We start from the raw sequence: 14,027 nt of genomic DNA on the forward strand, positions 1-14,027 counted from the left end.
AAACAGCGTTAGCAAACAGAAAACAATCAATGCAGAAGCAGGGAACAGAGCTGGGAACTGACACATATAGGGAGGAAATGAACAGGTGATAAGAGAGTCCAGTGAGTCCAATAACGCTGATGCGCGTGACGAGGAAAGGCAGTGGACGTGAGGATGGCAGGAGGAGTGATGCAAGGCATTCTGGCGCCCTCAAGCGCCAGGGGGAGGGAAGAGCGGGAGCAGACTGACAGTACCACCCCTCTAGGCGCCACCCGGCATCCCCTGGCGAACCGGCCGAGACATGGGCGCTGGGCAAGCCGGTTGAGGCGTGGAAGCCCGACGAACCGCAGAAGCGTGAGAGCCTGGCGAGCCGGCTGAGGCATGGAGCTGACGATCCGGCTGAGTAAAGACGCCTGTCGATCCCGCTGAGGAAACCGATAATCCGGGAGTGTGACGTGGGATGGGAAGCCACCGAGCCAAACGAGGCAATGAAAACTCCGAGCCAGCCAGGGCATGAAAGTTCGACGGCTGGCTTAGGCACCCCCGGTTCCATCGGCGGCAGATCCACCCCCTGACGTCACCGACAAAACAAAAAAACTCCTGGACCGGCTGGGCAGACAAGAACTGACGATCCAGCTGAGGCCCGACGTTGGATGGGCGCCATCCGAGCCAACCGGGCAAGGAAACCTCTCGAGCCTGCTAGGGCTGGAAGCCCGACGAGCAGGCTAAGCACCCCCGGTTCCATCGGTGGTGACCCAGAGCCGATGCCACTATACCAACCAGAACGCCAGTACTCCCCGATGCTTCGTGTGATGGCTTCTGCATTCTGTCACAAAGATGACGCTGGAGAGACGAAGAAGTACGGGAGTAACATTTAATAAATAACGGACATGGAACGAGACATAAACAGCGTAGCAAACAAAACAATCAATACAGAGCTGGGGAACTGACACATATAGGGGAGGAAATGAACAGGTGATAAGAGAGTCCAAGGTTGAGTCCAATAACGCTGATGCGCGTGACGAGGAAAGGCAGGTGTACGTGATGGATGGCAGGAGTGAGTGATGCAAGGCATTCTGGCGCCCTCAAGCACCAGGGGGAGGGGAAGAGCGGGAGCAGACGTGACATACCCGTCGCAAGACCCACTGGTTGATGCTTATTTATAAAACCCTCTAGGCCTCCCTCCCCCTATCTGAGCTACCTACTGCAGCCCTCATCCTCCACATACAATACCCATCCTGCCAGTCACATTATGTTAAAGGTCCCCAAAGCACACACATCCCTGGGTCGCTTCTCTTCAGTTCCCTGCAGCTGGAACGAGCCTCAAAAAGCACTCAAACTGGACCGTTTTATCTCCATCTCCCAGGCTCCTGAGTGGTGCTGCTGTCTAAAGCACTGCATCTCCGTGCTAGAGATGTCACTAAAGACACCCTGGTTCAAATCCAGGCTGTATCATAACCGGCCGTGATTGGGAGTCCCATAGGGTGGCGCACAATTGGCCCAGCGTCATCTGGGTTTGGCCGGCGTAGGCCGTCATTGTAAATAAGAATTTGTTCTTAACTGGCTTGCCTAGTTAAATAAAAAATGTAATTCATTCAAAGACTCAATCATGGACACTCTTACTGACAGTTGTGGCTGCTTTGTGTGATGTATTGTTGTCTCTACATTCTTGCCCTTTGTGTGCTGTTGTCTATGCCCAATAATGTTTGTACCATGTTTTGTGCTGCTGCCATGTTGTGTTGCTACCATGTTATTGTTATGTTGTGTTGTTACCATGATGTGTTTTCATGTGTTGCTGCCATGCTGTTGTTGTCTTAGGTCTCTCTTTATGTAGTGTTGTGGTGTCCCTCTTGTCATCAATCAATCAATCAATCAATCAATTTTATTTTATATAGCCCTTCGTACATCAGCTAATATCTCGAAGTGCTGTACAGACACCCAGCCTAAAACCCCAAACAGCTAGTAATGCAGGTGTAGAAGCACGGTGGGCTAGGAAAAACTCCCTAGAAAGGCCAAAACTAGGAAGAAACCTAGAGAGAACCAGGCTATGAGGGGTGGCCAGTCCTCTTCTGGCTGTGCCGGGTGGAGATTATAACAGAACTATGCCAAGATGTTCAAAAATGTTCATAAGTGACAGCATGGTCAAATAATAATCATGAATAATTTTCAGTTGGCTTTTCATAGCCGATCATCAAGAGTTGAAAACAACAGGTCTGGGACAGTAGCGGTTCCATAACCGCAGGCAGAACAGCTGAAACTGGAATAGCAGCAAGGCAGGCGGACTGGGGACAGCAAGGAGTCACCACGGGCGGCAGTCCCGACGCATGGTCCTAGGGCCAGGTCCTCGAGAGAAAGAAAGAGAGAAGGAGAAAATTAGAGAGAGCCAAGATTTTCAAAATTTCCATAAATGACAAGCATGGTCAAATAATAATCAGGAATAAATCTCAGTTGGCTTTTCATAGCCGATCATTAAGAGTTGAAAACAGCAGGTTCGGGACAGGTAGGGGTTCCATAACCGCAGGCAGAACAGTTGAAACTGGAATAGCAGCAAGCCAGGCGGACTGGGACAGCAAGGAGTCACCACGGCCGGTATCCCGACGTATGGTCCTAGGGCTCAGGTCTCCGAGAGAAAGAAAGAGAGAAGGAGAAAATTAGAGAGAGCCAAGATTTTCAAAATGTTCATAAATGACAAGCATGGTCAATAATAATCAGGAATAAATCTCAGTTGGCTTTTCATAGCCGATCATTTAAGAGTTGAAAACAGCAGGTCTGGGACAGGTAGGGGTTCCGTAACCACAGGCAGAACAGTTGAAACTGGAATAGCAGCAAGGCCAGGCGGACTGGGGACAGCAAGGTGTCATCATGCCCGGTAGTCCTGACGTATGGTCCTAGGGCTCAGGTTCTCAGAGAGAAAGAGAGAACGAGAGAATTAGAGAGAGCATACTTAAAATTCACACAGGACACTGGATAAGACAGGAGAAGTACTCCAGGTAACCAACTGACCCTAGCCCCCCGACACAAACTACTGCAGCATAAATACTGGAGGCTGAGACAGGAGCGGTCAGGAGACCGCTCCTGTCTCCTGACCGCCCCAGCCCTCGCCCCCACAGGAGGCCTTTTGCCCTTTGGTAGGCCGTCATTGTAAATAARAATTTGTTCTTAACTGACTTGCCTAGTTAAATAAACTTTTAAACAAATATTATTATTATTTTTTAAATATGAAGATCTTCACAGACCTGCAACCTATGCATGCTATTTTGAACATGCAGGCTTTGATTAAGAAGAAATGTATAGTTACAGTAACTTTGAAATGTTGTCATGGATTTGTTACTCATTTTAAGGTTGAATGTTACATTAGTTTGTAAGATAGGCTTAACTTTAGGTTATTTACTGTATTACAAAAGTAATATTGAATTGTGTTTGGTTGACAACACAACCAACTATCAACATTCAAAGGAGCTTGGATAGATCCATCTGTGCCACTGGCTTAATCCCATTCTTTAACTTTTCTTTTTGGTTTTATTTGTGGTTGAGTTTTCTTTTTGGTTGAGGAGATGTGAATCCAACATATAATTTGTTACCTTGTCCACTAAATCAGTTGCACAGTTGAAACTGTCCAAGCAGAAGATAAAATTKGAATTTTTTCCAATCCTATGTATTTTCAACATAGACTCTTTGATTCAACCAGTTTTTGCCCAGTGGGTTATCTGCATTAGTATGTGCGCATGTTTAGTTTGAGATTTTCTTGATAAGAGTGAAAGTGAGGCTGCACGAAGATATAATCACAGCTAGATTGTCATCGCCCACGTGTTCTATTTTGAGGCATGGCAGTAGTTTGTAATTTCAGACTAAATGCTACTTTTCAGCTTTGAACGTTTAAGGAACTTCATAGACTGGGAAACATCCAGTTGGTTCATATCTAAGAGCATGACATTTACTGCTGTACTCCTACTGTATGTTTCAGATTTATGGAAGAAACTAGCCAAATTTACAGTAGTATTTCATATATATTCATTTGTAATGCTTTATGATTTTTTTTTAAACATATTTTGTTAAATGGATTTTTAACACATTTTGGCCCATTTTTTTGGATATACTGAATCACATCTCCATTTTAAAGAAGAAAGGTCAAATCAAATCTAAGGGTATATGTCACGTACACAGGATACAGCAGTTATAAACAGTACAGTGAAATGCCTGCTTGTAAGCTCTTAGTCAACAATGCAATACTACTAAGTCAAATAAAAAAATGACACACAAGAAATCAAATACAATAAAACAAGTACACATGAAAATATACACTACATACAAGGTTGATACCAGTACCAATGGTAAAAATAGAGTTGTTGGTGTTCAGTCTTGTAGTGACACTATCAGTGACCTGTTGGTGACCTGTTAGTGACCTGTTGGACTTATGGTTGTCCCCTTCCCTCTTCCTTCTCCCAGCCACGTGTCCCAAAGCAGCTCCCTGGAGGAGGTTCGTCTGGACGGGGACAAGTTTGTACCTCCAGCCCCCCGCAAGGTGGAGATGAGACGAGATCCAGTCCTGGGCTTTGGCTTTGTGGCAGGCAGTGAGAAACCTGTGGTGGTCCGGTCAGTCACACCAGGTACACATACCAGCCCACCTGTAAACCAATCATGTCACCATTAATAACCACAGCTTCACACATAGCCATTAATCAACAGGAAGTAAGATGTGTTACTGTATATCCAATGGTGACCAGATGACAAAAGATGGCGACCAATCGGTGATGATAACCAAGGCCACATTTGATTTATAAACCATGCATTTCAGGGTACTTAATAAATTAGCCAACCTTACGCCTAAAGAGTACAATGAATCCAGAAAACCAAGAATAATTACTAGCTAGAAACTTTGTAATTGGTACCACTGCCCTGTGGTTCCCTGTGTCTTGGTAGGAGGTCCCTCTGAGGGCAGACTGACCCCAGGAGACGAGATCGTCATGATTAACGATGAGCCGGTTAGCTCCGCCCCCAGAGAGAGGGTCATCGACCTCGTCAGGTACAGGAACTCAATGTCTCTAACATACATACAGTATCCCTGCTGAGTTTACATGGGATTCATGGATGCACAGGAAGTCATTTGGACATTTCTTTCCTGAAACATTGTAATGTCAAGCTGTGTGTGCCTTGCTGAGTAATTTCCATGGCTCGTGAGTCATGACAATAGACAGTAAATGTCTATATGAATGAGACCCCGGGTTTTAATTGGTTAACTAACAAAAACAAAAACCTGCAGTGAAAGATAATGCTCTATGTATAGATTCAATATCAATGCCAGAAATACCCAGATAGTGTGGGGTAATGGGGTAGAGTATTTTGCCCACATCTGCACCATGCGCGTGCAACTATATACCAGTGTGAATTATTTCTATGTGTCTTATTATATGCTTGACTCAGGTGAGTGAGTGAGTGGCTGAATGGCCATATGACCTACATGCTGTGGACTGTGGAGTGAGTCTGTACAGTAGATTAGTGCAGTGAAATATGTTCATAAGGAGTCCAGTCCATCACTGCTCCCCTGGCCTTGAGTCAGTGTGCTGGGCTCCATCTCAGCAGTAAACTACTGTTTCATTACAGGAGTAACAGCCAGGCTTGAGGCATGGCTAGAATAGATTGCTCATGTTGTTAGACCTTCTTCATGGGCTTACTTCAGCAGTCAGAATCTGCTCACTGTATAGGAGAAACAATGCCTGACTCAGGCCTGATTAATCGTCTTCCGCTGACATGAATATGACATATTTTCCTTTTTAATCTACAGTTTAATTATGTTTTCTTTGACTTGTTTGTGTTTTGTTCCTTCTCTGTAGGAGCTGCAAGGAATCCATTGTTTTGACAGTGGTTCAACCGTACCCAGTAAGTATCAATTATCCCATCTTTAAAGGTTTCCATTGATAAAATTCAGAGCGAACTTCTGGGATATGAAGTCCAATGGACTGTGTGTCTGTTGACTCGGTGGATCCAAGACAATCCGAGACTTAAAAAGGTGGCCATATGTCTCTGCTGGCGTCAAAACAGGGAGGTACCTGCTTAGTGTTCGCCTGGCTAACTCACAGGGATTTCAGTCCAAACACTGAATACTGAAAGTTGTCCAAGTCCTCTCATGGTAGCAACAACCCCTAGCATGAGACCCCAGATGAACCTCAACCTGCCACACTGACAGCTGTTAGCACCTGGGAGGATGGATATAATGCCACAATAACAGCTACTGTGAATGTCGGTGATATTATGATTCATAAAATAGGTCAATGAGATGGATTTGTGCCATCACCACCAAAATAGACAATGACTTGAATATCAAATAATCGGAAATATCACCATGTAAGTTCGAACTCTGGCAGAAATCATTATGTGGTGTATCCTGGCTTTGGGTAGCATATTTCAGACTTCAACTCAACAACAATGGTTTATATATGACAAAAGTAGCAATTACATCCAGAAAGACCGCACAGAACTTGTAAAACATATTACATTTCATATTTTCACACACAGCTCTGAAAATTATATTATTTGAGCATTAATTTCTTCTAATTATATTTTCCTGTATGAAGACTGTCTCAAGGGAAATAGCCTGACATGTTATTCTACTGGAAAGGGCCTCAACTTGAGAAGAAGCTCATCTTGAAAATGTCTTCGGTTTGCAGAAAAAACAGATAGAGAGCTCCAGAATCCCATAAGATGCATGCAGAACCGGCTCTTCTAATTCAAACTTGAATTGTTCTCACTTATCAGACATAGCTGTGCTGTGACTCAACGACACAGACACCAGTGGGGGTGTCCTTCCACTACACGCCCTTATAGCATCTCTAATCATATTAATGTATTACAATATGGGGAATTGAATGAAAACACTAGTGTTAATGGTAGTGGGATGAGGATGGGATAGTGTAAATGGAACATTCTTCTCCAGCCACGGGGGAAATGGCTGTTGCCAACTGTGTTTTTTTATTCAACCCCCCCAGTCTCCCAAATCTGCGTTCATCAGTGCAGCCAAGAAGGCCAAGTTAAAGTCTAATCCAGTGAAAGTCCGCTTTGCAGAGGAGGTCATCATTAATGGACAGGTCCCAGTAAGTACAACAGTAGTGTTCTACAACACTACATCACACTCTGTCTCATATTATTGTATACCAATGTTTTCCAAAAGGTAAAAGTATGCACCTATGATATTGACCTTGAATCTTTTAATATTGCAAAATATGTTGGACTGTTAAACTGTATTGGATGCCAGTCGTGTTCTTCTTTCCATTGCCATTACTTGCCATTACACATATTTTTCTCATTATATAAAACAAAATATGTTTAGGTGCAGTGAAATGTGTTGTTTTACAGGGTCAGCCATAGTAGTGCAACACCCCTGGAGCAAATTGGGGCTAAGTACTTTGCTCAAAGGCACATTGACAGATTTTTTTACCTTTATCAGCTTGGGTATTTGAACCATCAACCATTGGGTTGCTGGCCCAACCCGCTAATTGCTAGGCTACCTGCCAATATGTACCCCTCTAAACGCTTACTGTGACCATTTAACAGTGTAGCGTAGCCTACTGATCAATTAAAAGGCTGTAATTATCACAATTTTCTTCTAATTTACAGGAATCTGTGAAGGACAACTCTCTACTCTTCATGCCAAATGTTCTGAAGGTGTACCTGGAGAACGGACAGACCAAATCCTTCAAGTTTGACAGTAACACATCCATTAAGGTACACCCTGCCCTTCACTAAGACATCTTAATGGGGACATTGATAAAAAATAATTTTTCAATTTAACCTTGCATCATTCATAGGCCACTTACAGAATAGTTAATTTCTTTGATCACTGTAGCATACTGTATTATCCTTACTTATGATTCAGCAAGTGTCCAAATGTGCATTACACACAGCACTCCCACAAAGGCAAGTGAGCTGTAACTTAATTTAAGTGTTATGCATGAAGAAATAGGCCAGCACTTTTTTCTCATGGTGTTCCTACACAAAACATCTCCAAAGTGTGCTGTTTAATCTGTGTCATTTTATGTAATGCAGCTGACATTTAATGTCAAGTTACGCACCCTATATTTGTGATTATGAATGTGAAAAATCCTACATTTTGAATAGGTTTTATTGAGAGAAAAAAACATTTATTTTCCATAATCTTTCTAGGATATGCAGTATTCAATAATCAAATTGTTTGCTTAAGAATTTTTACATTTTTAGCTACACCTACAGTATCTGTAATGCAAATGAGTGCTTTACACAGCTTTTCTCCTCTCCTCTCTTCACACCTCAGTCCCTCACACGGTGGTCCCCTATGCTGCAGCCTTGCTGTGCACGTTCCTGGCACAAGCCATATTAATAATGAATGTCTCTTCTGTCTGTGTGAAAGGATGTCATCTTGACCCTGCAAGAGAAGCTCTCCGTTAAGAGTATTGAACACTTCTCGCTGATGCTGGAGCACAGAAACGAGGGCTCGGCCAGCAAACTCATGATTCTCCACGAGCAGGAGATGTTAACTCAGGTGAGACGTTGTGGGGTTAATACAGTGGGGTGAGCAGCCTCACACCCGGGTAGACGACAGATAGACAATATTAGGCCCTCATTCAGTTACAGTTACAGTGCAATCAAATATGACCCACGTTCGTTCATAGCAAGTGGGAATTGGGTGGTGGTGGGCATGTGATTAAATGATTGTATGTGAACAGAATGAGTGTAGGGTAATGTAGAGCACAATGCAGACCCTCCATAAGACAGACTGTAGATTGAAATGATCATAATGGGTCTGGAATATTGTTTTACACCTTTTTCCCATTGTTGTTTTACGTATTTTATTATTATCATTATGGTTTATACATTTTTGTAACATTGATGTTGTTTCTGTATGCATACAAATGAGGATATATATTTTACGACTATTTAGTGATTTGTTTTTTTGTTTTTTTTGCAGTTCTTTTTAATCCATTATTCATTATTCATGACATCTCATCACTAAATGTTAATTCCGTGTCCTCGCCTGTTGTCCTAGGTGACACAGAGACCAGGGGCACACAAGATGAAATGCTTCTTCCGCATCAGCTTTGTCCCAAAGGACCCCGTTGACCTGCTCAGGAGAGATGCAGTGGCGTTTGAATACCTCTATGTTCAGGTGATTCACAGCACATGGAAGACAACACTGCCTGATTAACAAATTATTATGTTGATTGTGTAATCAACAATTTTGTATGATATTCATTGATAAGCATTTGGTAAGATTTCATATAGAAACGTTAGCTCAGAAAAWTTTTAATTACCTAGTGTTGACTTGGAGCCCAACACAATAACTGCATTATGGTCAGTAACAATAGACCAACCAGTTTAACCTTCTCTCCTCCTCTCTTCCTCTCCTCTCCTTTCCTCCTCTCTTCGTTCAGAGCTGTAATGACGTGGTGCTGGAGCGATTTGGGTCAGAGCTGAAATACGACACGGCCCTGCGTCTGGCTGCCCTGCAGATGTACATCCTCACCATCAACACCAAGCAGTCACAGAAAGTCTCGCTCAAATACATTGAGTGAGTGGCTTGTGTTTTCTCTGTAGCTCAGTAAGTAGAGCATGGTGCTTGCAACGCTAGAATAGTAGGATCGATTCCCGGAACCACCAATAGGCTACATAACATGTATGCATGCGTGCAAGTTGCTTTGGATAAACGCGTCTGCTAAATGGCATATAATATAACACTGCTGCACCACCACCAAGTCAGTATGGACCAGGTCCAATGTCTAGTCTTGTCCCCTAAAGTTCACACATGGACCTGCATCTTCTCACATGTTCAATCTGGCAGCACAGTGTTTTGGGCTTTTTACGCCCTTACACCATCAGGCTCTCAACAATTCCTCAGTTACTTGAGAATAATCTGAAAAGAACAAATCACATCCACGTCAGATTAACTAATGACATCCATTTCAGATACAGAAACGATTTCCCCCCTGATTGTTATGTCGTAAATACCACAGGTAATTCATATGGATGTTGATTATAATCGATTACCTGTTGGTTAATCAACGGATCCTCTCTTTATAAAGTGATTGATGTTCGCTGAAGGAATGTATTCTGCTGTTCTATTATGTTGTACATAAAGCTTATGTTACCAGTGTTTCTTGTTCTACAGGAAGGAGTGGGGTTTGGCACTGTTTCTCCCTCCTGCAGTACTGTCCAGCATGAAAGAGAAGAACATCAAGAAAGCCCTAACACACATTCTCAAAACCAACCAGAATCTGGTACCTCCTGGAAAAAAGGTACTTTTATTCTCCCTCCCTCTATCTCTCCTGTATCATAAATTGTCATGCTCTCGTAAATTTCCCACTGTTAGATAATGTAACGTGTCAATGTGACTAATCACAGCGCCAGTTTCATTGTAGAAGAAATCCCCTGTGCACATTCATATTGTCAATAGCCTAAATTGCTCATGTTCTTTTTCAGCTGTCAGCATTACAGGCCAAAGTCCACTATCTGAAGTATCTCAGTGACCTGCGACTGTACGGAGGACGGGTTTTCAAATCTATACTGCTGGTAAATAACTACCTCTTTTTTTTTCTGAGCTCAAACTATTTAAATAACAAGACACAAAATATCAGAATATCATATCTCATTAATGAGTTCATGTGTATTGTGTTTCAATTGTTTCCCCTCTGCTCAATGCCCACAGCAAGGAGAGAAGCACACAGAGGTAACCCTGCTAGTTGGTCCAAGGTATGGCATCAGTCATGTGATCAACACCAAGACTAACCTGGTGGCGCTGCTGGCGGACTTCAGCCACGTCAACCGCATCGAGATGTACACAGAGGACGAGAAGAACGTCAGGGTAGAGCTACATGTTCTGGATGTCAAGGTGAAATCAAACATATCTTCAAAAGGGACTGGATGTGATATGATCATGACGATCAATGCAATGAGTTGACATCTAACATGATTTAATAAGCTATATAATAGCATTTTCTGCAATAACATTATACAAGGAAATGAATGCTCAATGAGAACATTGTGTTCATTTGTTAATGTGTTCGTTGTCGTCCTCTTATCTCCCTATTCTCCAGCCCATCACTCTGCTAATGGAGTCCACTGATGCGATGAATCTGGCCTGTTTGACTGCTGGATACTACAGACTACTAGTGGACTCTCGCCGTTCCATCTTCAACATGGCAAAAACAGGGAATGCAGACACCGGTGAGTCTAGACTCTAAACAGTTCCGTTGTTTTCAAAAGCCAACTATACTGTAAGTTGATACATTAGCATCACTGATATTACAGAAACGGGATTATCAACCGCTCTTTGGTTCCTTCTCAGGCCATGACTGCAGAGTAAAGCAGAACTATCAAGCTATAGAGTGGGCGTACAGCACCTCCTTTAGAGGGTGTGAGGAGCACCACAACAACCAGCGCTGTACGTCCAGGGAGCCCTCCTCCAACAGAGACTCAGACTGCATGGACCATGGGATGAGTGAGAGTGACATGTCCCCTGTCTATATCACTGAGATCCAGCAGCCGCCCCAGAACAACATGCACATGGCAGAGAGGGTAGATACCAGAGGGGGGACCAGAGGCCCAACACACCCCCAGCCCTACCTCTGTGCCCCCAGACCCAAAGCCCAGGAATCCCCCCGCAGTGCCAAGGTCTCCTTCATCTTCGGGGATCCACCGTTAGACAGTGTGAACCCCCAGAACCTTGGCTACCAGAGGCTGATGGATGAAGTCCCAGAGGTTCTACACGACCACAGCCCCATGTATGAGCGACTAGAGGAGGACTACAAGAGCAAGGATCCCATGGGGATGGACGGGGAGGGCTATCCGTACGGCGCCAAAATCTTCGGCAACACCGAGTGCATTGAGGAGCCGCTGCTGCACGACATCTGCTACGCCGACACCACGGACGCCGACGAGGACGAGGATGACATCAGCTGCGAGGAGGACATGGGGCTGATGGGGGATCTGGACAAGGCCACCTTCCTCTCGTTCTCTGGGTCCAGCGATGACATCATCGACCTGACCTCCCTGCCCCCGCCGCCAGAGGGTAAAGACGAGGAGGATAACGAGGATGTATTGCTTCACTCCCTCAACCTGGCCATCGCAGCCCCGCCCCCAGGCTTTAGGGACAGCTTTGATGAGGATGAGCAGCACGGAGGGGCCCAGGGGCATGTCAGAAAGGGCCAGGGGACCCGTGACGATATCCCTGTATCCCTCATAGACTCAGTCCCCACACAGGGGGAGGAGGGCCCAGAGATGGAGGGAGCCCTGGACGATGCTGTGGTGTCCACCTTACAGGCACTGGAGGCCCTTGCGGCTTCTGAGGAGCAGAGCCCACACCCACAGTCAGAAAATAGCACAGGTTCTTCTTCTTACACTATTGTAACGTTTATTCATTAACACCACGCGGATGTTCCAGCCATTAACTTTTAGATTTGTTGTTGTTGATTTTTCAATAAAAAAAACATTTTGTTCTATGTTTCCATTTAGTGTGCGCATTGTTTCATTCCTTTTGAACATAAAACATTTCCTGTATTTCACTCATTTTTGGTTCCAGTCCTTTTTTGGTTGTTTTGTTGTTTTGTGGGTTATTTCTTTCTTTTTTTATCATTTATGATCAGTCGCACCAATGCGTTTCAACTCACAGCTTTCATACTCTTTGTATCAATGAATTGTGTGCTTTTTTAAATAATATCTCTAAGATGCCTCAGGTAAAATGTGTTAATAAAATGTCTGTCTCTCTGTGGCACACAGGTGTAGAAATATCAAGGGCCTTTAGCCCCGAGTCCTCATCGGACTCTGGCAACGAGACTAACTCCTCAGAGATGACGGAGAGTTCAGAGCTGGTCGCTGCCCAGAAACTCTCTGAAACCCATTTGAGACTGTATGTGGCCACTGCTGAGGGCTACCACACTCTGACTGAGGAGAAAACAGAGTTTCCCAAAACACCTTGTGAAGGAAAGGTAGCCCTGGCCATACAGCAGAACCCTCAGGAGACCTGGGAGGGGGGGGAGGAGGAGGGGGCCAAGTCCTCAGCTGTGTCCTCCACCCAGATCCTCCACTCAGATGGGGGAGAGATGGAGCCAGAGACCATGGAGACCAAGTCCCTCACCAACTATTTCAACAAACTGCACATGGGCTCTGTGATGAGAAAGCAGCCGGGGAAGCTGAGTGACACGGAATGCAGGATTCAGGGAGATAACGATGACTCAACAGAAAAACGACACAGCAACATCCAGAACTCAAATAGAGGGGATCCACCCAAATATAATTCAGACCCACCCAAATATAATGCTATTCTAAGGGAACCTCCATACATGAACCAATTTGAATTGGGGCGAACACCCTATCCGTATCGAGAGAAGCCCCCAAGATATCACCGACCTCCTGAAAACAAAATGGCGGACAATCTTTCCCCAGACTGTGTGAGTGATTCACAAGCCTCGCACTCTGATAGGGGAACAATTAAGGGAGACAAGCAGGACTCAAATGAGAGAAGCCTGCAATTAGACTCTCATTCCCGCTCCCCCGCCAAAGTCCCCCACAGTACTGAGGAAGCCAATTTACCCAGCAGCGACCCACAGCAGCAGCAGACGAGGGTTCCCTCGGCCGAGCAGGATGTCACACGGTTACACGAGTATCACCTGAGTAAGCGCATGTCATTGTTACAGGGAAGCGAGGGCGTCCACTCCCTCCAGAGCTCCCAGTGCTCCTCTATAGATGCTGGCTGCAGTTCAGGAAGCAGTAGCTGTGTCACTCCCATGGACTCTCCTCTCTGCACTGGAGAAAACATGCACCTGCTCTCAGAGTCTTCCCTCAAGGGGCTGGGCTATATTAGTGGGGAGGAGAAGGCCTATGGCACCCAAGGCCAGGGGACACAGCAGGGCAAGGCTAGACATCAGACCATAGACCCCACCCTGCTGAGGAAGATCCACGCAGCCACCAGTGCCGAGCCTGGATTCGGTACCATACGAGGAGATGGCTGCCACCGGATGCCTAAGATAAAAGAAACCACAGGTACAACTAAATAGAGCGGTCTTTTCCTTTGACGTCTGTGCGCT

At 44.9% G+C, this 14,027-nt stretch overlaps 1 protein-coding gene across 3 annotated transcripts in view; it reads left to right on the forward strand.

Annotated features, from left to right (window-relative positions):
• LOC111959492 (FERM and PDZ domain-containing protein 4-like) overlaps positions 1-14,027 on the forward strand; it is a 54,092-nt gene that overhangs the window by 37,698 nt on the left and 2,367 nt on the right. For all 3 annotated transcript variants that reach the window (XM_023981104.2, XM_070437652.1, XM_023981105.3), the window contains exons 3-16: positions 4,426-4,586; positions 4,900-5,002; positions 5,811-5,856; positions 6,963-7,067; positions 7,591-7,698; positions 8,360-8,491; positions 8,996-9,115; positions 9,381-9,517; positions 10,115-10,241; positions 10,426-10,515; positions 10,652-10,834; positions 11,040-11,169; positions 11,291-12,328; positions 12,721-13,983. In XM_023981104.2, the coding sequence (XP_023836872.1) occupies positions 4,426-4,586; positions 4,900-5,002; positions 5,811-5,856; positions 6,963-7,067; positions 7,591-7,698; positions 8,360-8,491; positions 8,996-9,115; positions 9,381-9,517; positions 10,115-10,241; positions 10,426-10,515; positions 10,652-10,834; positions 11,040-11,169; positions 11,291-12,328; positions 12,721-13,983 (3,743 nt within the window). The remainder of the gene's footprint in view (positions 1-4,425; positions 4,587-4,899; positions 5,003-5,810; positions 5,857-6,962; positions 7,068-7,590; positions 7,699-8,359; positions 8,492-8,995; positions 9,116-9,380; positions 9,518-10,114; positions 10,242-10,425; positions 10,516-10,651; positions 10,835-11,039; positions 11,170-11,290; positions 12,329-12,720; positions 13,984-14,027) is intronic.

Source organism: Salvelinus sp. IW2-2015, linkage group LG36, assembly GCF_002910315.2.
Source record: "Salvelinus sp. IW2-2015 linkage group LG36, ASM291031v2, whole genome shotgun sequence".
NCBI classification, from domain to species: domain Eukaryota; kingdom Metazoa; phylum Chordata; class Actinopteri; order Salmoniformes; family Salmonidae; genus Salvelinus; species Salvelinus sp. IW2-2015.